Source organism: Carettochelys insculpta, chromosome 14 (genome assembly GCF_033958435.1).
Source record: "Carettochelys insculpta isolate YL-2023 chromosome 14, ASM3395843v1, whole genome shotgun sequence".
NCBI lineage: Eukaryota > Metazoa > Chordata > Testudines > Carettochelyidae > Carettochelys > Carettochelys insculpta.
Window position 1 is genome coordinate 13,897,507 of NC_134150.1, and position 23,736 is coordinate 13,921,242.

General features: G+C 38.7%; 1 protein-coding gene across 5 annotated transcripts in view; it reads left to right on the top strand.

The window, feature by feature from the left end:
* Window positions 1–23,736, top strand: part of TOX3 (TOX high mobility group box family member 3) — a 97,442-nt gene that overhangs the window by 63,093 nt on the left and 10,613 nt on the right. For 3 of the 5 annotated variants that reach the window (XM_075008601.1, XM_075008602.1, XM_075008605.1), the window contains exons 2-3: window positions 6,551–6,613; window positions 10,485–10,739. In XM_075008601.1, the coding sequence (XP_074864702.1) occupies window positions 6,551–6,613; window positions 10,485–10,739 (318 nt within the window). Of the gene's footprint in view, window positions 1–6,387; window positions 6,614–10,484; window positions 10,740–23,736 lie in introns of those variants that run through there. The other 2 variants (XM_075008604.1, XM_075008606.1) reach the window with 2 other exon arrangements.

Below are 23,736 nucleotides of genomic sequence, written 5' to 3' on the forward strand. Positions count from 1 at the left end.
GGCGCTCACAACGTGAAGGCAGACCAGCTGAGCAGGCACTTCGCACTCACACACGAGTGGCAGATCCACTCTGATCTGCTATGACCAATTTTTCAGGCATGGGGTTTCCCCAGATAGACCTGTTTGCCACTCAGCACAACAAGAAGTGCCCCCAATACTGCTCCAGGGCAGGACAGGGGCGGGGGTCCCTGGGGGACGCGTTCGCGATTTCGTGGAAGGGCCCACTGCTTTACGCGTTCCCCCCACGGTGCTCATCCACAAGGTCCTGCAGAAAGCCAGGAGGGAGAGAGCCCGCATGATCCTAGTGGTCCCCACATGGGATCAACAGCAATGGTTCCCCTTGCTTCTCCGCATGTCGGATCGTCCACCGCTTCCCCTTCCGGTAGCGCCGGACCTGCTCACGCAGGCCCAGGGGTCCATAGTGCATCCTCACCCCCGAGGCCTGCGCCTACAAACATGGTTAATCCATGGCTCAGCTCCCTAGAAAGTACATGTATGGAGGGAGTACAACAAGTCCTGGAAAGTAGCTGAAGGATCTCCACCAGGAAGACCTACATCAGAAATGTACTCGATTCACTGCATGGTGTTCCACCAAGCAGTTAGCTCCCCTTGAAGTGCCTATACCTGTCATACTAGAATACTTACTGGACCTCAAGAGAGGCGGGCTCTCCCTCTCCTCGTTGAAGGTCCTTCTCGCCGCTTTTTCGGCATGAAGACGAAGGGCCCACAGTGTTTGTCCATCCTATTGTTACCAGGTTCCTGAAGGGGCTGGTAAACCTGTACCCCCCTCGGAAACCGCTTCCACCATTGTGGAGCTTGGGCCTGGTGCTCAGCGCGCTAACGGGACCACCCTTTGAACCCTTAGCCACGGTTTCCCTCCATCTCCTTACGATAAAGACAACCTTCCTTCTTGCAATCATGTCAGCTCGCAGGGTCAGTGAGCTCGCAGCAGTTATGGCAACGCCGCCCTGCACGGTATTCTCAAAGGAGGCAGTAACCTTACAGCTGCGCCCAGCCTTTGTTCCGAAAGTTTCTTCAGAGTTCCATCTTAATGAACCTATAGTTTTACCCTCGTTTTACCCAACGCCTCATAGCTCCAACAAGGAGGCACGCCTGCACCTCCTGGACGTGAGGAGGGCGTTGGCCTCCTACATAGACAGAACTAAGTCCTTCCGGAAAACGGACAGGCTCTTAGTCTCTCTCGCTCCCAGATCAAAAGGAGAGGGTCTCTCTTCACAGAGAATCTCGAAGCACATTGTGTCCTGCATAAAGATGTGCTATGAACTTTGAAAGACTCCTTTACTGGCCCCGCCTAGGGCTCATTCCACCCGGGCGGTGGCAGCATCAACAGCCTTTTTCAAGGGCATCGCGCTAAAAGACATTTGCAGAGCGGCAACCTGGTCATCCTATGACACCTTCGCCAAGCATTATGCCCTACACCGGGTATTCCAAGAGGATACCCGCCTCTCGACAGCGTTCCTTTCGGGGGCAAGCTGCACATAACCCGATTACCCACCTCCTTTCTTGGGTTACTGCTGGGTATTCAGTTATTGTGGAGCACCCACGGGGACACTCAAGGAAGAAAGAGAAGTTACTCACCGTAGTAACGATGGTTCTTCAAGATGTATCCCCGTGGATGCTCCACCACCCGCCCATCCTCCCCGCTTCGTATCTCTGTTTGGTGTTTTTCAGGAGCATCCGAGGCGGTTGGTCAAGGAACTGGCGGGGACCGGATCGCGCACATGGCCGGGAGCGCGCAGGGGAGCGGTGCGCGCCGGCGCATGTGCGGTCCGGCAGAAACTGCTGGAAAGATCCGATCTGCGGCACCGGGGCGAGCCCGACACCTATCGTGGAGCACCCATGGGGACACATCTTGAAGAACCATCGTTACTACGGTGAGTAACTTCTCTCTACACCACAATAATACTGATCCTGGAACTTTTCCTTGCAACACACCCCGTTGCCAACTTTGTCCACATATCTGTTGTGGAGATACCACCACTGGACCTAACCATGTTAATTATAGAATCACGGGCACATTCTTCTGTTCCTCAACTAACATATATGCCTTCATGTTCCAACAGTGCCCACACACCATGTATGTAGGACAGACTGCAAACACTCTTCGACAAAGAATGAATAGACATAGAACAGACATAAAAAAACTCCACATACATAAACCTGTCAGTCAGCACTTTAATGGAGTGGGTCATTCTGTTAAAGATCTAAAAGTTTGTGTTCTACTGAAAAAGTACTTTAACAACTGTCTAAAGATAGAATGCTCAGAACTAACTTTCGTGTTCAAATTTGACACATTAACACATGGTTTGAACGGGGACAGCAATTACTTGACCCATTATAAGGACCCTTTTACATACTTTGATGTTTTATCTAACTGTTAACTTCCCCCCCCCTCGACACCCCACCCCGCCATCCCTCTGCTCTTCTGATTTGCCAATGTCGATAACAATTTTTCTGGTTTGTCAACCTAGATAACAATTTTTGGACCTCTGTGCTTTATGTATTGAGTCTGTTCTGGTAAGGCTATGATCTGAAGAAGTGGGTCTGTCCCATGAAAGCTCATGACCTAAAAAAATATTTTGTTAGTCTTTAAAGTGCTACATAACTGCTTTTTTGTTTTTATAGTAGGGTTGAATTTGGTTGTACCAAGTAAATTGTGATAGGCTCACTCTATTACACATGAATATATTCAGATTTGATTTTTATTTCTTTTGTTACTGTGGAGAAGAACACGTCCTTTGGAGACATTAGAGTTTTTCATGTAAATCCTTCTTAGTTCTCAGCTCACTGACATGAGAAAATCTATCATGTCAGTCTCACTGTTGTTGTGCATAAGTACTAAGTCTCTATGCTAAAAATCCACACCAAATCTTGGCTGGAAAAAATTACTGTGAATGTGCACTGGCTGATTCTAAAAACTAAGCCCTGGGTGAATTTTGTATCTAAATCATTTTTAGATATACAGTTAGTGGTACTTATGGCATAGTATATGTATGCCATAAATACCAATTTTACTTTGATCATGTTCCAGACACAGTTTGTGTATGGCTTCTTGAAAAGAAACCAACTACATTTTCATATTTTGAGGTTCAGGTTTTACTTTCTAATATTGTTAAATTGTGATGGATCTTTCCGTCTCTTCTCTCCACAGTTCCCCTGTTCTACCTTTTTCTCTCTTCAGACTCTGCAGTCTGCAAGGGCATGATCCAAAGGCCAGTGAAGTCAATAGAAAGACAATCATTTTACTGCAATGGTCTTTGGATTACTCCCCAGTTCCTATTATCTATCTTCCTTCTCTCCTCCCAGTGCTACTGCAGTTGTCTCATCTTTTGAGTTGGGAAAAAGGTTACTGTGTCTTTCTGGGAAATTAGCCCTTTCAAGAAAAGATCCAGTCTTTTGCCCCCAGTCCTGTTCTCTGATGTTGCAGAGTACAATCTACTGGGTCCTTATCACCAAGACCTGCAGGCAGCAAGTTAGACAAAGTGTTGTGGATGAAGAATATGCTTTTTCAGTGTGGAGTCATCCAGATCTGGCCACACTACAAGAGTCTGTCATTTGGAGCACAGGATTGTGGGGTTGGCTGTGAAAGCGAATGTTTCCCCATCCTCACACACTCCTTGTAGAGTCCTGTAACGCTGAAAATGTTTATTTAAAAAAAATCACCTCAGATAAAGTGCACTCAAGGTTTTGTGAGGCAAGGAAAAAACCCAGGGAAACTTTTGTATTTGAATTATAAAACTGAGCAAATAGGAGGTCAGGATAGAAATGTCGATGCAACCTTAACTCTTGTGGTATGAGAAGGCCATTTTAATGACATTGTATAAAAAATTAATGATTTGTTCAGAGATTTCAACAATCCTTTTTCACTCTTGCCCACAATGCTATGTTAGATATTAAATATTAAAGTTTACAACAGCACTAATGAGTATAGATAACATACTTAAATGTGGTCTAGGGACTCTTTCCTTTTTTGCTCCCCTTTATTTTATTTTTCCCCTATGCCTTGTAGTAAATAGAACCACAGGAGTACAAAAGATGTCTGAGACTCTGTAGCTTAGGTTTTCAGCTGACAACCCGAACACACAAATGGTATTTCTTCTCAAAAAGCAAAGTTTATGAAATGCCTCATTGTGTTGAAAATGATGTGTAAAAATAGTTACCAATCTACCTATTTTCCTACAATCATTTGACTGCCGACATTAAAGAGAGCAACCGAGAGTAAGCCGTGCTAGTCTATACACTATCAAAACAAAAAGCAGTCAAGTAGCACTTTAAAGACTAGCAAAGTAGTTTATTAGGTGAGCTTTTGTGGGACAGACCCACTTCTTCAGACCATAGCCAGACCAGAACAGACTCAATATTTAAGACACAGAGAACCAAAAACAGTAAGCAAGGAGGACAAATCAGAAAAAGATAATCAAGGTGAGCAAATCAGAGAGTGGAGGGGTCGGGGGGAAGGTCAAGAATTAGACTGAGCCCGTGATTCTGTGAGTAACCTGGTTAGGTCCAGTGATGGTATTTCCAGGGAAGATATGTGGACAGAACTGGCAGCGGGCTCTTAGGTACAATCACATTTGCTCTGATCCAACTGACAGAGACCAATAACTACAAGAACTTTACCGAATATTCATAAACCTGAATTACCCACCAGGAGAAGTAAAAAACAAATCGACAGGGCCAGACGCATACCCAGAGACCAGCTACTCCAAGATCGGCCCAAAAAAGCCAAAAACAGAACACCACTGGTCATCACCTACAGCCCCCAACTCAGACCACTGCAACAAATTATTAAAGACCTACAACCTATTCTTAATCAGGATGCTACACCCCAGAAGGCCCTGGGTGACATGCCTGTTCTCTCCTACAGATAACCTCCCAACCTCATGAGGATCCTCACTAACAGCCACAGTCTATACCCCAGGAACACCAGTCCTGGAACCTTTCCCTGCAATAAAGCCCGCTGCCAGCTTTGTCCACATATCTTCTCTGGAAATACCATCACTGGACCTAACCAGGTTACTCACAGAATCACGGGCACTTTCTCATGCTCCTCTGCTAACATCATATATGCTATCATGTGCCAACAATGCCCAGATGCTTTGTATATTGGACAGACTTCTAACTCCCTTAGACAAAGGGTCAACGGGCACAAAACAGACATCAAAACACTCCAGATCCACAAACCAGTTAGTCAACATTTTAATGGAATGGGGCATTCTGTCAATGACCTCAAGGTATGTGTGTTACTGAAGAGAAATTATCGCACCGTTTTAGAAAGAGAAGTGGACGAGCTGACTTTTATATTCAAATTCGGCACATTAACACATGGTTTAAATCGTGATGGGAACTTTCTGAGTCACTATAGGGGCTCGTCTGCATACTTGGCTCAGTCTAATTCTTGACCTTCCCCCCCACCCCTCCACTCTCTGATTTGCTCACCTTGATTATCTTTTTCTGATTTGTCCTCCTTGCTTACTGTTTTTGGTTCTCTGTGTCTTAAATATTGAGTCTGTTCTGGTTTGGCTATGGTCTGAAGAAGTGGGTCTGTCCCACAAAAGCTCACCTAATAAACTACTTTGCTAGTCTTTAAGGTGCTACTTGACTGCTTTTTTTTAATTAAAGAGAGCAGTGCACATAAATTACTGGTTAGCCAAATGCTAGTAATACCCTCATTTGCATACTAGTTTCTAAAAAATTAAATACCTCTCTCCTACAGTCAGCTGATGTCCATGATTCAGAGTTTGGAGGTACGGTGCTTGCGAGAGGGAATCTTGATGAGAATCCTCTTTGTTCGTTATATGTGTGGGAGGATTTGGCCCTCGGTAGAATGGGTCACTGAGCACACCACATGCGTCTCAGATCCTCAGCATAGTTCTCCTGTCCCTGTTCTCATGGGCTCCCTAGCAGGGTGACTCCACTGGAATGTGGATTGAGCAAAACAGTTCAAATTTTTGAATGTGTTTGGGAAGATAAGGTAGGAGAATTGCAAAACAAAATCTAGCAGACTTACTTCACCCTCCATCCCCTCTTTTCTTTTTCAAACCAACTCTAATTTGAAAACTGCTACTGGGGACTCCATGGTTGCCTTCAGGGCCTCCTGAGTAATAGGTGGTCCTTTGCAGAAAAATAACTGAGCCGAGGGCTCTATTGTCCATTTCTGAGAATGGACCCGTGAAGTGCTTGGTTAAGAGAGGTGACCGAGTGGTATAGTCAGTTGACTGCACTTTCCACATGACAAGGAGGAGGTTGCAGGCACAGAGTGGGTCCTCCCCTATGCAGAACCAGGGGGATACACATGATGCTAGTTAATTCAATCAGCAGTATAAAAATCTGAATCATCCAACTTGCATGTAACTATCCGAGCTCCAAAAGTACTTGTGTAGATTTGCATCTTTTCTCTCTCTTTTTTTTTTTCCAGAAGCAATTCTTTCCTGTGTAGATGAGAGGATAAAGAATATATTTTAACTGTCTAGTCATAAAGGTTTATCATGGCATATATTAAAAGCCAAATATCTATTTTTTCTTTCAGTTTGGAAACAACAACTACATGAACATGACGGAGGCAAATAATGTATTTCTTACTGCAAATGAGGTAGAGTTGTTTTCTTTTATCTGTGTTCATATTCTGCTATTTGCTTTGATAATTAACAGACTTTCAACAGATCAAAAGTGAAGTGCTGAATATGTATGTGTTTTATGGAGCACAGAATAAAGACTTTAATGAGAAAGAAAATAACCTGACACCTCTCCTTGACTATTCAGTTTAGCTGGCCATAAGACTGTTACTTACATAGCATGTCAACAGAAACTATGTATGAAAAAATTATAAACAGAAGGAAACACATATAAGGCACAGTAGGTGTAAATTTTGAAAGCAAGGAAGTAGAAATCATTAGTAGCTAACATGCTAATTTCATTCATAGATAAAAACACTTTAATATGGGTTCTTAACACTCTCATAAGTTAGAAAACAGAACAGGATAGTTGCCGTCAACGTTTGTGTTGTGGGAATGAAAAAAAGATTTTCAGCCAAGTTTTAGACCAGGGCTTGGAAAAAGCCTGGGGTCTGAATTGATGGAGGCTGACTGGTCATTGAGGTGTTGCTTTTGGCTGCTAGCTTTTCACTAGCCCCACTTTTAAGGGGTGTGAGCACCAACCACAGAGTTCTTTAGACCACTATCTTCTGTCAGCCAATGTTTTAGATTATCATTGCAGCAGTATTGACATCAGCACTAGATAGAGTTGCTTTTTGGCCATACCTGAAAGATAACATCTATTGTTCCAATGAAGATGGAAAGATAAAAAGGATACAATGTATTCCCTAAAAAAGTAAATGTGTGAGTGTGATTTATGAAAATGGAGAGAGAGGCAGAAGCTGGTTGTAAGTGATATTTAATATGTACATAAGGAGTATATCATAAATCTCCCCAGGGTAAAGAAAGGTTAGAAAAATGAGCAGCCCTGACCTTATTCATTGAAGGTGACAATTCTGTCATGCATGTACTTGTTAAAATAAAACAGAAAGTGGAATGAAATTAAGTGGCAAATAAGTTATTCCAATAAAGATGAACTTTCAAATTAAGAGTAGTATTTTATACATCATTTTTACAAAGGCCACCATCTTTTTAACCAACAAGACTGCTTAGATAAGGGAATATTGTTTGGCACTGGCTCCAGTGTTATTTGTGATAATGAACACAAACCCCATCTGTAATGACAACATGATGTTTCATTCTGTAGAATTTCTTTCCTACATTTGAATCAAACATTGATGAAAGCTCTGCTGCCAGCAGCTGTTCAGAGACAATTTAATTCCAGCTGTGATAATTCACCGTGTCAGACATTGGCTGTTATATGTTGATACAACAGTTCTCCAGATTTGCATTTTTATCAAAAGGAACAAATGTTTTGAACATTTCAGTACAGATGGCATTTAACCATGCACACGCTCTTCTAAAAAATGAAAGAAATATTTGAAAAGTTAATAATTTAAATACAATTCATAAAATAAATGTTATGCTGTCTTGGTTATAACGGCACTTTCTGCAATACCAATCACATACCTCTTTATACTCTGAATGGCCCAGTGATTTGGATTAAGACTACATTACTAAAATACTTTTCTTTTAGGTTATATCTATTTTATCCTCATTCTTGGATCATATATAGAGATTTTTAGAACTACTTATTACAACAGTTATATTGTGGGAATTAATTCTGTGCTAGTACTTAGCAGTTCACTCGTGATTGTGTCTGTACTTGTCTTAAATTTAAAAAAAAAGTTGCATTATATGGTTGCATTACGTATTTATGCAGTTGCAATGGATTTATCCCCTTAGATGAGGAAGTAAAATCCCATTCTCATAATTACAACTGGCTCATAAATATGACACTTAAAACAGTTTCAGAGATAGTCTAATGATACTGATTTCGCTGCTTGAGGAAAGAATAAGAATATGATTAAGTGTTAATATCTGCATTATAGTGTGAGCCTAACTTGGCGATTACTGCATTCAGTATGTGTTTTGTTACTCAGTTTTTTACATTTAAATGAGCAGAGCTTATTCATTAGGACTTTGCATATGGACACTGCAGTGCTAGAAAACCATTTTATTCCCATAAATAATGTCCTACAGAGATAACAGTGTAAGCACTAGAACACCTTCTAGTTTAGAAAACAAAGCAAATGTGTGGATTCTGTCTCTGTGTCATGATGATTACCATGACCCATTTTTAAAGCACCTTAAATATTTATTGAAATAATATTTCAAGTGTTAATTACAGTGGTAATGAAAACAGCCAAATGCCACATATCAAGAATGAGTGTTTATCCGTATTGTTAATGTGATGTGTTAGATTTCATTAAGCAGTAATGGGGTAGCAAATGAGTCACAAATTACAGTTGCATCTGTTACTAGACCACATTAGTGCCAAAATAACTGGAAATGCAGCCATAGGGTTATGTTCATTAGGCAACCACTTCTCAGGGCCAATCCATCCTTTGTGTTCGTGAACTCAGAGCTCCACAGAAAGAAAATGTACACGTTTTCTAACCTGGGAATGAAAGTCAAATGTCTGCCTAATGCAGGACCAGCTTTCAAATCTAGAATTAAGTTGCCATATTCTGAATGAAGCAAGACCACTAAAGTCTCAGCAGACTCTCTCAGTCTGCTCCTGCAGACTGTAACAGTCTGGGACCTCATCATTTCTGGTGAGAGACCAATAATGACAGCTGACAGGTTCTGTATGCAAGCAAAGGTTTTACTTGTGTTTCAGTTTCCATCTTCTCTCAAGCGGTTATTAATTTATATCATCATTAACACTTTGAAGGATGACAATTTACAGCAGTTAATGAGATCTTTCACTGAACATATCATTTTTAAATTAACTGGAATTAAGACACTCTTTTGAACAGTGTAAATAATACATGAAATATGTTTTGCCCCTCTCAAGTAGAATTTTGAATGAATAAACACAAATAAATCACAGGGCAGTGTTGCATATCCAAAAGAGGACAGTACCTATTTTAGGATTGCCAGATGTCCCTTTTGATTGAGAGAGTTCCGATTTGGGTTCGTTTAAAATGGCCTAATTTCAAGCACTAGGTTTCTGTTGTTAAGCAGCAGTGAACCTGAAGTAACATACAAAAATTCATTTAGCTCACAAACAAATCAGAGTAAGCACAGTCCTTTTTTCCCAAATAAAGGTCAATATTGTTGAGACTAGATTCAGATTATAGTTGAATAAAGACTACACACAACCATACATGTACAAACCCTGAAGATAACTGGCCATAAATTTTCCACACCAGACATCTTAACAGGTGTTTGCTTCAGAATGAACCACTGTTCAAATATGCTTGCTTGCTTTTAAACAAACAAACAAACAACCTGGAAGTGACTACCTCATTGTTGCTATTGTATAAATTTCTGAGCGCCAAATAATAACCTTTATGTAAAGGGATCCATTATACTTCATGAGTAGAGTAAAAAAGAAATTGAAAATCGAACTATAATATTTCATGTTTGTTAGTTGTAAAAAAGAAACAAAAGATGTTCAGCACTGGATTAATGGTGTGTATGTGCTTCTATGTTGCTGGTATTTTATGAAGCATAAAAATAATGTAAGCTGTTGCTGCTATTTCAAAAAACATATAAATAAAGTGGCAATTTGTTATACAGCCAAATTCAGTACAGCTGATGTGCAGTCTAACAACAAAGACAGATGTTGCTAATTAAGTACACATTAAAAAACTGTTAATACTGATATTCCATTAAAACCAAATGCTAGTGAGACTTAAATCTTTAATCAGAATGCCCCTATGTATGTGAAATTTACAAAATTTGTCATTACCTGAGTTTTTATTTGAGAGCTAAATAACAGAGAATTTGTTTAGTTTGTAAATCCAAAAATAAATATTTAGAAGAGTGCACACTAATCTGGTGGTTTTGTTTTTCTTTTAGCAGACATTCCATACTCCAAGCCTTGGAGATGAAGAGTTTGAGATCCCACCAATTACACCCCCTCCAGAGTCAGACCCTACTCTGGGAATGGCAGACATACTGTTGCCCTTTCAGGGTCTAGGTGACCAGCTACCTGGACAAGGAAATGAATTTACACCCCAGTTTCCTCCACAGAGCTTGGATCTTCCTTCTATTACAATATCACGCAATCTTGTGGAGCAAGATGGTGTAATCCATAGCAATGGATTACATATGGTAGGCATTGTCCTTTTTCTCTTGCTGTTGCATTATATCCTGTCAAAATATAGATGTGCAGATTTTAGTAATATGTAAAAATATGTTTTCATTGAACCTCTCCAAACTCCAGTTTGATTTTGTAGAACAGTAGTCACCTTTAAAGACTTGCCAATATTTAACAGATAACATTACCTGCTATCTGAAGTACTTCATGTAGTGAATACTTCCAGTAGGGACTATTACGACTAATAGAATAGCATTATTTATTTCTTTATAGCAACTGGAAATGTTTAAGGGAACTATTGTTGGATTCAGGAATGTGGGCTTTGTTATTAATAAACCATACACTGTTGAGTTGCATATGAATTGTTTTTTCTACCTTACAATAAAGGAACCAGCCCAGTAATACTGTTTACATAAGTATTTGCATTCAGGGATTGAATTCTGAATGTGACCAGGACTACTGGTCCAGGATTAATGTTTGGTCCTGCTGTGAGGGCTGGGAACTGGACTCAGTGATCTCTCCAAGTCCCTTCCAGTTCTAGTGTTCTATGATTCTATAAGGTCACGAGAGCTGTATCTGCAATATTGAGGGCAGAAAGAATGTACATAACTGGCTCTTCCCCTCTAAAAATTCCTTCTGTGTTGGCCCAGTTAGCTCAAAGTGAATTATTTGTCTGTATTTCGAGTGAAAGGTGAGGGAATGCCTGGACAATTTCCAGTGATAGCTTGTTTGCATAATACAGAGAATGTTTATTTTCTTTCCCTTTTGAACTAACTTATCAATAGTAAAGGAAATATTTTTCTATACTAATGTATATTCTGTGGAGACAATCATCTTTCTAAATTAATAATTTTGGTAGTTTTCAGTATCTTGACTGTGCTTGAAAATGTAGGATAAGATTGTTCTTTGAGGATCTGCAAACTCATGGGCTGTCTACTTGCATGCCTCTGAGGTGGTGGTAAGAAGAGACCAAGCACAATCAACCTCTGGAAGGCCCTACATGGGATGGAAATGGTTTGCAGGTCAGAGATCTGACTGTGGGGAAGTGTTTGGCCAGTGCACTGGGTACACCATGAACCCCAAATACCAGAATAAAAATTTATTATTGGGAAGGTCTCTTGTGAGAACAGTGGGTTGAGGCATCTCCATCCAGGACATCTCTGACCATATAGCTGGGAAAGTTGTGGCGCAGCTTTCAGAAGATGTAACAGCGGTTCCTCAAGCAGATTTCCATCGTGTCTGGTAGATGTGCATGTATCTTGCAGGGTCTGTACATTTTATTGCCCATGCTGTTCGCTCATTCTAGTTTGCAGGGATTCAGATCTCAGTTCTTCATTTGGGAGAGGGAGAAGGCATCTACAAAAGGGAACCATGTCATTTTTTTCTCCTACAGTGTCCCTTTTTTGAGTGTATTTGGGGGTTTAGGACTACTGGATCCACAGTTATTTACGGTCTCAGTGGTAAATCTAGAATACTTTACATTTTAAACTCATTGGCTACAGTTTCAATCAGTTTCTGTATTTCACAATAAGGAATGGCTATACATACAAATAGATATATTTTACCCCCTAAAAATTATTTAATCAGATTAGCAGTTTTGGAGGAGCTTTTATTTAAGTTGATGAAATACAGGTTTACTTGTGATCTAGAAGAAAGCAAGTCATATTGTTATCTTATGATCTTGTATAAATTGTCTTTTTTAAAATTAAACACTCCAGATAATGAAAAAGCATGGACAGACTGGATATCCACAGAGATACAATAATTTTAGAAAATTACAAATACATGTGCAGCAAATGCATCTCTGGATTTCTCTATTACAGCTAAAAGACCAGTACAGCTTGTAGGCTTAATTGCAAACTTGAATCTTTTCCATTAAGGTCAAGATATACAACTTATGTTTTTTATTTTTTTAATTACTTTCTTTAGCATCTCACTGCTGAGCAGGCAGAAAGTCCAAATAATTCCATTTCTTGATCTCATTGTGCATGGAATTTGTGTATGTGTTCAGCATAAAGAGTGATTATACCAGAGAGAGAAGTTTAATAAAAAGTTTCAGGTTTTGTAGTGGAAGTAGGGAGTTGCATACACCCAAGAAGCAAGGAATCCTGTACTGTTGTGGTTTGTATGTGAATGCCTATGCATGCCATTAGCACACTACAAACAGTTGAGGCAGAAATTATAGAATGTTTTTGACCAAATCCTTCATACATCCCCTTGGTCTTACAAGTTGGACTGTGTGAACATAGTGTCCAGGATTTGGTCTGCAATTTGGCATTTTTCATATTTTTGATTTCCCACAAATTATGGTGATCTGCTTATGGCTGAGACCCTCTGATTTAGATCTCTTCACCTGACCCCCACCTCCACTAGGTTAGCTATGCTTCTGCAAAATTACCTCTTTCCTTTTCCACTCAATCTGGGTGGAAGGGGTAGACACCAGGGGCTAGATTATGTATCCATTTAATTTGATACCAGAGCTACCGTTTATTCATTGGTGCAGATTGGAGGAGGCCTTGGCTAGCACATACCTGATCCTTTCACCATCCTCTCTGAAATTTTCTGAGACCACTGTCAATCCCTCCTCCCCCAACAAACTTCCCCATTCAGGTGCTGCTGGGGAAATGATAGCTGGGGGAATCCCTGTTAGCACAGCTCTAACTGAGCTGTCTTACTAGGGAGCTGACAAACAGATGTACGATAGGCCCCAGTGCCTGATGGGGAGGAACTTTTCGGGGAAATCTGTGTAGTAATTTGTTCCCTAGGCCTGTCCCCTGTGGGTTTTACTGTGGGAGAGGCGCCTGTGGTATTGTTTTAAAGTGATTACATTTTTTTCACACTGTTCTACTTACAAAAAACTCTTTTCCTGCCCACAAACACTGAGTAGCTTCAGGATCTTTAAAAAATAAAGGATGGTCATCATGCAAGTTTCCCAAAAAAACTCCTTTATCTTTACTCTTCAGATACATTCTCAATGGTCATCTTCCTTCCAAAAAGAGATAATGAAACCAGTACTTCCTATTTTATGTTGAAAATATGCACTTTATTAAACTGGTAAATATTTATTAATATTAAAATTCATCTTTAAATTATACATTTCATGAATTACCTTGCCTGGGAGCTATAAAAGCTTTATTACAGCTATAAAATAATGTAAAGGAGGCATTTTGACTATGAAATTTCATTTCATGGTCAATTGAATTTACTGTATCTGAAGGAACTAAGGACGGGGCCATAAAATAATTATGATATTCTTTTACACTTATAGAACAATGCGCTTCAGCAGTGATATTGTTGTAATCTTACTTTAATGCATCATTGATAGTGTATTGCTAATTACTAAATTACTTTCAAGATACTGAAAAATAAGCAGTAGTTTCCTTTGCTGAGCATTGCCAATTAAAATAATTTTGAGATGAATCACATCATGTTCATTTGTCATTTTTAAAGCATTAGAGTTTACTATAATGGATCGTTATTTTAGCTAGACATAGACATACTTTATTGAAAAGTCCAGTAGAATTTCACCTTGAAGAAATGTCATGAGATTTTATATCAAAGATGTTGAAAAAATAAAATGTACTTGGGCAGAATTATGATTAATACAGTGCGTCTTTGGCTTTGTTCTACGTACTGCCTGACATGCTCACCTATAAACTTGAATGCAGAATCGCCAGAGGCATGGTTAAAAATAGGTTATGTCAAGGTTCTCCTGTGTCTCCCTTAGGGTATAGAGCTGGCTAGCTACATCATAATACTTTTGCAGGTTCCTCAGATAGTCCCCATAGGAGGACCAGGAAAATAAGAAAATTTATATCTTGATTTATATTTATTTATATTCTTCAGTTCATGCAAAGAACAAGAAAATGTTTATTTTTAGAATAAATGTGGTCTAGCAGTTATTAAAATATTGTATTGATGGATTAACAATTGTTCATGCTATTAAGAGCAAGATAGTTTATGATGTATTGGGACTGATTTCCTACCCTGCCACATTGGCTTTGCTTTAGAAAAGAGTGACAATTTGTCACACTGCTGATTAGTTTCATTATTATTGGCAACAAGAACAATACATTTATCTTACTTAAATGCATGCTATTATAGTTATAAGCAGAAAACAGCAACAAAAAGAGGAGATAAAAGGAGTGCAGTATGATTAACATTCACATTTTAATAATATGCAAATAAAATCCTAGTATTCAAAAATGAATTAATGAAAAATGGAAAGTTGATGCCATTTTACTTCAAAGAACCCTTGATTTACATGATGCAGACACTATACTTATAAATAGCTAACTCAAAATAAATAGAATTCACTAGCGATATTCTGGCAAAAATATTTTATATTGACGCTCTGTTGTCTGGTTAAATGATCATCTGAAAAAAATATTTTAATCTACAAAAGATGGCAATTCTATAAAACCACAACTTGTGCTCCTGAGGGTTCCTTTTTTTAACACCTCTCTATAATCTGCCCAGCCTGCTGAGTAGCATTGACATCAGTAGTACATCAATTTCAGAAAGTGGATTATTTTTACTAGACAGCTATTGTGACATATTGGGTCAGTCATAAATGAAAGATATTCATGCAAGCATGCAATACTTGTAATGAAGTCTCACTCTGACCTTCTGTATGATTGATTCTGTAATTTAGTTTTCTCAGGCAGTGCCTGAAATGAAATGAAATCATGTTGAACAAGTTTTGAATACCCACAGTGCACCAGGAGAAGAAAAATCTGCAGCCCCAGAGGCTTGAGAGAGAGCAGCTGAACGATTTATCTCCATGCTATTATAGCCTTTGCCAGCATTCAACATTTCTTTCTTTCTTTTTTTTTTCTTATTTGGCTTAAGTACTTAATTCTGCAGGTAGCTGTAAATGGGAAAATAAAATGCTGTTCAGATTTAAAATGACAGGACAGGAGTATGTGCAGGGGACTGATAAAATATCTTGAATAGAACTGACCTTTCATGTAGTTGAAAGTTACTGGCGGATTCATCCTCATAATTACCATATAGATTATTTTTATTTCTTTCCTGCAATGAAACATTTCAGAGAGCAGTAGTGCTGATTGAATGAAAATTGAACTTGTTAACATTCTTTTCAGCTTAGCCTGTTGTACATAACAGAAGGTTAGCTTTGATGAATTTCGAAATTCTCTTTCTGATAGCTAAGAAACAGACAGTAAAGTAATTGTCTCTTTTCAGTCTTATTTTTTTCTTTTATCCAAAATAGTATAGATTTTACAAAAACAAACTTGATCATTTTACATAAATTGTTCCATGTATTTTGCTGACAATTGGAGAAATGGTGTTTCCTGTTTGGCGAGGATTTCATCTTATCTGAGTTTTAGAATTGTGACAGTGCCCTGACTGAATTTAGGATTGTGCCCAGATACACTTAACTCATTTTGGAATAAACTCATCTTAAATTACGTTACCATTTAAATGTGGCCCTGAGGTCAAAAATAATAATAATAGGAAAGAGAAAAAGATGGGAACTATAACTGAGATAACAGGAAGAGACTTTTAAACAACTGATGATGTGGGTTTAAAGAATTTAGTTGCAATATTTATCTTGTTAAAGAGGGTAATAAGTATGCAAACTGAAGGAGGAAATGTTACAAATGTCTCAAAATAGTGATTCTTTTAACCTAAAGATCTAAATCTTACTGTATTTAATCCCAAATTGCTAATTTAGCTTTTCAGTGACTAACTCAAAATTGCTAGAATTAAAGCTTAAAAACAGTTACTTTAAAATGGCAAAAATCTTCATTTCAAGCAATTATTTCACTACACACATCTATCACTAATTTATATCTTTAATTTTCATTTACAAAGAAACTTCCTTGTAATCTCTTTTTAATATTAGGGTTATAATTTTATATTTTGGGAGAAAGTACATTTTCAATTAATACAGAGCTAGAGCAGTGCTGTTTATTGTGTTACAGATAAAACAGTTATTTCATGGGTCATTAATGTGTTTAATGCCTGGAACGTTCTATTAAAACAAGCCCTTGTTGTTGTTATGAACATGTTTATTGCCATCCACAGTAGGAAAAAATGTAACTTATTCTGGAAGGTGATAATTGTTCATTTAGGCTATGTCTACATGAGTGGCTTTTCCCAGCAAAACTGGGCTTTTGTCGAGAAAAACTCCAGAGCGCCCACACGCAAAATACACTTTTTTGACAGTTTGTTGACAAAACCCATCACATCCTCCAGCAACCCCATTCAGATATGACAGAACAGTCATGTATATGCTCTGGGACCTTTTTGACAACAGACAGGGCTTCTGGTTTATTGGGCAGCCCTGTTTTCAGAGCTTCCTGTCAACTGTTCTGTTGAGAGAAAGCTGGGCAGCGTGGCTGTCTGTTGACAGAGGGGTTTGCTCTTTCAATCTACTTTTATGTGTAGATGTGCTCCATTGGCAGAAGTTTTGCTGGGAAATCCCTTCCAACAATGACTTCTGTCAATAGAGGTTTCTCGTGTAGATGTAGTCTTATAGAATAGTGGCAGTTTCTTACCTGAAAAGGTATTTTGCTTTCTAAGATTTGTTTTTTCCTCAAAATAACTATGTGCTACTAAATTTCAGCTGACGATAAGCAGTTTAATTATTTATACTTGAGTTGCACTTTAAGAATAGTAGCTTGTATAGTTGATTTTCAAGTCTTGGGACCAATCCTGCAAGAACCTGGGCCTTTGGTGATCTTAGGAGTCAGAGAGTGTTGTGCATATTCAACACCTTTCAAAAGGTGCTCAGAATCTTGGAGGGGTACAGACCCTTAATTCTCAGTTGAGGCTTAGTGAGACTAATGTACATTGGAATCATGACAGTTTGTTTTGTACCTGCAAATAACTTTTGGGATCTCCAAAGGTGGAAATAACAAGTACATATAGCCTATTCAATTTACACCAACAATCAACCACTGCAGTAGGACACCATACTAAAGCAAAGACAATGTTTCCCTGTCTTGTTGATGTACTAAAACATCTGACATGTTTTGCAAGACTCTAGTTTACTATGCCATTTTGTATGTTTCCGGGTAGACAAAACAGTCATTTTTCTATAAGACATGTTTCTTCCTTCCACTCCTCCTTATGTAAATTTAACAAATCCCAGTGCTAGTGAACTTGTTACAGTACAAACAAAAACCCCAAATGCTCTTTCAAAAATTGTATAATTCAGCATAAAATGAAATCTGAATATATTGACATGAAAATCCCCATTTATGGTCCATTAGTTCAACATGTACTGCTACCGTATTAGATATAGAAACCTGAGGTTACATTTAGTAGCTGCACTATGTTACAGATTGTCAGCATTTGCCTAAGACACCTATCTAGTGAGCTGGGGATGTTGCTCTTATTTAATATTAAACGGGTTACTAAATCACTGGTGTGGGTCACTTATTACCTATTTCAGATATGTGAGGGCTTTCTAGAAAGAGAGAGGAAGGATCTAGACTGTGGTCAAGCAGTGAGGAAATGTAATGTAAATATAACAAGACTGCCTTAAAGCCAACCAGTGTGATACAGTATTGCAATAGGCACTGCATGACTGTAGTCCTTAAATTCTTGAATATATGAATTCACAGATTAGAAACAGCCGTGCTTCAGACGAGTTCTTTGTTTTTTCTTTTTTTTTTTGTTTGGAGTGGAAGTTATCTTATTAATTGAACCACACCCCCAGATGGAAGTGGGATCAACACTATGTACAGATTGCTTTTCAAATGTAGTTGGAAAAGGCAGTATCTCGTGTGGTTTAATGTTTGCGCAAGTGGTATAAAAGTGGATAATCAGATGAAGTCCTGACTTCGATGATAGTAAGAGAGTTCTTAGAAGAGTAGCAAACCCAATTTGCAGACCAACTCCAGTTACAGCAATTCCAGGAAAAAATGTTCAAGACACTGTTCAAGGTACCAATATTCATGATCTTTTCTCTGTCCAAGATGAGACCAAATGAATGGCCATGCCTGGTCACCTTTGAGCAGATGCTGTTTCCTAGAAGTAGTCTTGGGATGTCCTTTTGGCTGCATTCTTCTCTAGCCATTGGCAACAACGCTGTCATTGACTACCTTCATTGTCCTGGCTACCATCCTAGACTGGGATAGAATCTTGTAGAAGAAATTCCATCAATGTGTCTGGGGAAAGGCCTTTTCCTTAGAGTTGCAGCTGTGCTCTTTCACCTAGCAATTAACCTACAAGGTGACTTAATATCTCCAGCCTGAATCTTTGTCAGTGGGAGAAATCATGGATTGGTTTTAGGCCATTGCAGATTTGGGTGGGACCCACATTGATTGTCTATGCAGGCAGAGGTGGTTCAGCATACAGAAGCCGAGGAAGCTGAGACACCAGAGAGACCACCTCAGCCATGTGGCAGCTCAGGTCTGAAAGACAAGCTCATGAGCCAAACAGAAAAACCATCAGAGAGGAAACGGAACCCACCAAAGGATTAGAAGTAGGAAGTTAAAATGGATTTTCTTCCAGACTGCTGGAAGAACAGCTTATGCCTCCTAACTCATATTTTATTTGTGATGGAAGGGCATATAAGACAATTCTGTGCCATAATGAGTTGTGATATGGAAATACATGGGATCAGATGGGCAGATATGTGGTCTTGCAGCAATCTCTGGGGCGCTAGGGGATGAACCGTGCCTACATAAGTGGAAGGGAGAATGTTTGCTGACCAGATAGACTTGTGGTGCACTTAGTCCAGAAGATTTAGTACAGCCTAACTGTTTTCAAATAGCAGAAGCTGTACAAGGCTACTCACTCTGGGGGAACCTGTAGATATATCTTGTAGCCTTAACTTCCTGTGAAAGGAGATGGTCATTTATGCTTTCCCGTTGTTGTGCAGCAAGACAAGGTAAACTTTTCTGTTATAGCTGTGGAACAGGAGATGCTGACAACAGTAGCTGGGCTGCTGTTTTACTAATCTGACTTCTCTCAGAACATGAATACTTCTTGAATGGTGGCCATATGGAGCGACACTTGTATTCTAAAAACAAGGACTTAATCTAAACATAACAGATCAAACATCCTGTTAGTATGATTTTGATGGTCAAATTTAAATCTTATAAAAATTGAGTAATAGATTCTTTTATCTATACTGCAGTTTTGAAGATACAAAGCATTGTCTATTTCCTTCAGACAGATGCTGACTTGAAAAATACGAGTATTTTACAGGCAGGAGCAACAAATAGATTTGCTTTTTACATTGAAGTAAATTCTGCATCAAATTAAATTTATCAGCTGGTATATTACAAAGGCTTGTTTTATCATGACACTGAAGGGGCAGTAGAATGTGCAATGTTTTCAAGGGGTTAGTTGGCGTATCGAAAGAATAATTTGCACACATAAGGGTAGGATTTGGCACACATACTTTACTGGGGGCATTTAACACATCCTTCCTTAAAAATTAGCCTGTGAAGTTCAGCACTGGAATCTGGTCCCATATCTTCATATAGGGATATATATATGGGACCAGTCCTGACATTGTTTTTCTTCAGGACTCTATTTAATTTCAGTGGAAGTGTTGCTAGATAAATTATTCTGGTTTGGCTCCATTGATATTGCATGTTCATTTAGAGTGAAATTCTGCCATCTGCAGAAGACTAGTGCAATGCCATTGGACCCACGTCACCCTCAAAATAATGTCTAAATGGGACATAAGCAGCAATTAAATCGGTGCTAAATCCTTGCGTCAGGCAATTTTTCAGGCTTATGTCACAAGGAATAGTAAATTGTTCACTTTAGTTTCTGCTGTTTGCTGTTTCAAGAACAGCTAGCTGTGTTCTTGGTTGGAAGGAAAGGCTGTGTATTTCCACCTCTGTCCGCATTGCACATCATATACTGAAGTCTGAAACGTGCTGGTTCAGTACAGTACCTGGGAAACACAGTATTGTTGGCTATTTGGGGAGGGAGAAAAGGGAGTATTTAAAAGGCCAATAATTTAAAAAGGAACTGTTGGAGAAAAAATTTAAAGTAGGTTGGCAAAGCACTGAGCAGTTTGATCTCTGGAGATGCTCTTGGTTCCTCAGATCTCATCTTCTGTGTTTCTCGTTATGCTGAGATAATAATGCAGAGCTCTAGGACTATGAACAGTGATCATTTAGATTAGCTTGTGGATAGTTTTGTTGGTAAAACCTTTTGGGACAGCTATTGCTTACTCTGAGCATGAGACGGACAGAGTTTGCTGACTCCCTCACAACAGTGTTTTTGCACAGGACTCCACCATAACTTTTTATCTTTAGTGGTCTTGATAGATAGATACTAAACAGAGGTGGTTGAAACTTTGGCTGTATTTACACTGCACTAAAACTCTCACAGCTGATACATCTCTGTGATACATACTCTTTTCCATAAGTGTGTATTCCCAGAACTCTTAAGATATTCAAACCTGATCTAGTGCTGGTGCTGCTCAGTTCTTGTGTTTTATGTCATTTTGGGACAGGACCATGGAGTGTTGCCCAGTTTCTAAAACCCGATGTAAATTTTGAGTTACATTAGGAAAGTTGTACACATTTCAAATTAAAAAGAAAATCACATCAGATCGTATGTAAATTCATAATAAGTAACAGCAAGAACCCCTGCAAATCTGCAGATATCTGCATCTGTGGATCATTTTTGCAGATTGAGGTTAGATGAAGATACAAAGGGGTCTAGAATTGGGCCCAGAGCATTAGCTGTTATTTTGATTATTCTAAAAAGATGTAGTCTGAATATGTGAGCTTTGTTATTTCACTTGTCAGTGTTTTAAGTATTAATCGAAATCAGATAACACATGTACTCTGTAAGTCAAACATTCTTTATATTCTTTCCATTCATACTCCTGATATGTGAAAGTTCTTTTTTATAATTCTCAAGATAATGAAGTGTTACTGATTCAGTTGGCTTTATAGGAAGTGTTACTGATCCAGTAAGGAAACCACCATGTTTTAAATGTTTGAGGAAGAAATAAACAAGGTATCTTGGTGTCAGTTATATGATAATAATGTCCTTAAATTGATTTAAAAGCTCAAAAAAATTTTATGGAGGGTGTGAACCAAAAATGTTAGAACTGTGTATATCCCACATTTTCGTACAATCATACCAGAACATTATAAAAATATAAAAAAGCATTAATTCCTTTTCTGACATCTTCTCTGCATATACAGTATTCTGCTGTTACTCACAATGACATATATTCACAAAATAATAATTGAAGTCACACTCCATGCATGTTATTTAAATACATATATTAGGAATATAACTTTGATTATAATGCAGCAGTTGTATTCCCGGTGTACATCACATAACAGTGCAAACCAATTTTTACCAAATCAGAATACAAGAACCACCATGAATTAACCTTTTAAAACATTTTATTTTTCATATCATATTTATTTGATGCAAAATAGCTAGTTGCTGTTGTGAAACATTGCTTGCTTTCCAATTTGTGTTTTTACTTAAATTTTTATTAAAGCAAAATGGAAGAAAATAATTAAGAAATAGAAAAGGGGAGGACTCTCCGTCCTCTGTGCAAGCGTCTTAAAAGAAGGAACAGTTAACAATTCATAGGATTGTGCATACAATTAAATTCTGGGTCAGAGCAAAGTCAAGAACATTTAGTTTCACTAAAATCAGAGAATTCACCAAAATGGTAGGACTTAGAGTAAATCATTTGTAACCCATGGTTTCCTGTTCTCCTGCTTTGTTGTAAAGGTTGTGAAAGATGGCTTCAAGTACTAGCAGGAAAGTGAGGGAAGACTAGTGTTTTAGACACTGAAAGGTGGCTGTGTTAGTCTATATCTTCATAAAACAAAACAGCAGTCCAATAACTCTTTAAAGAGTAACAAAATGATTTATTACATGATGAGCTTTCGTGGGACAGACCCACTTCTTCAGAATTTTCCAGATCTGAAGACATGGGTCTGTCCCATGAAAGCTCACCACCTAATAAATTATTTTGTTAGTCTTTAAAATGCTACAGGACTGCTGTTTTGTTTAGTGTTTTAGAAGTAGAATTCTTTCTAGAAACTGCTTTGTGCATGACCCCGAAAGAAAGCTAGTTACAATAATTGCCATCTTTGTTTTGATAGCAGGTTTCTTTCTTAATGCAGCAAAACAGTATCTGTAAAGCAAAAGGACTGGATTAATGTACAGAAAGTGGTATCTCTTTTTAAAAAAGACTTGGAACGACTTCTAGATGCTACTGTCAGTATAATTCTAAATCAGAGTGACCCTTTAGTTAGTGAAAATAAATTACACAGAAAGGTGCCCTGAAGCAAATAAGCATTTCAGCTAATCAGTCTGATGATTTAAACACTTCTATATCACGTACTTCATTTTTTGGCATACACGTTCCTCTCTAAGGCTCTGATTTATGCTTACCTGCATTGTTGATCTATGTCAGCTACTTAAAGAGCATAGCTGAAGTTGAAATACCTACCACTGCCTCTTGTGTGTGGTGAGGTCAAAGGGGGCTGATCTCCCATTGACACTAGTTACTCTTCAGTTTGTGGTGGGTGGATTGATTGCTGCTGTGTCCATCCACCACATAGTGGAGACAAGTCTTAAGGAACAAGACTCCTTTATTCAGAAGTGGGAGAAAATAAAATCATTTGAGAAATAAGAGAAGTGAAGTCCAGCAGGTCAGAGCAGCCCTGCTAGCAGCAGCTTGTATGTTGACCGTGGGAAATTTGGATGAGGTCTTAGAGGTTCTGAGGTTCTGGCATGTAGGATCTATACCTGGAATTTGGAGAGCTAGTACATCTGTGTTGGACACCAGTGAAGTACTTGTACTTGCTATGGTTGGGTATTTCCTGTGAGGGATAGCCTTGCTCTTCCCCAGTCCATTTTGCTATGACATTGGAAACATCAGTGACCCCATAATGTTTTGCTAGACCATCCTGCAAATTGAAGGAGGCTTCAATATTGGATATATCAGCACAACGATGTGAAAATCTTAAATTCAGTGTTAACGTAGAAGAATCATCAATTTGGTGCACTGGGCAATCCTGTGGCAAACTG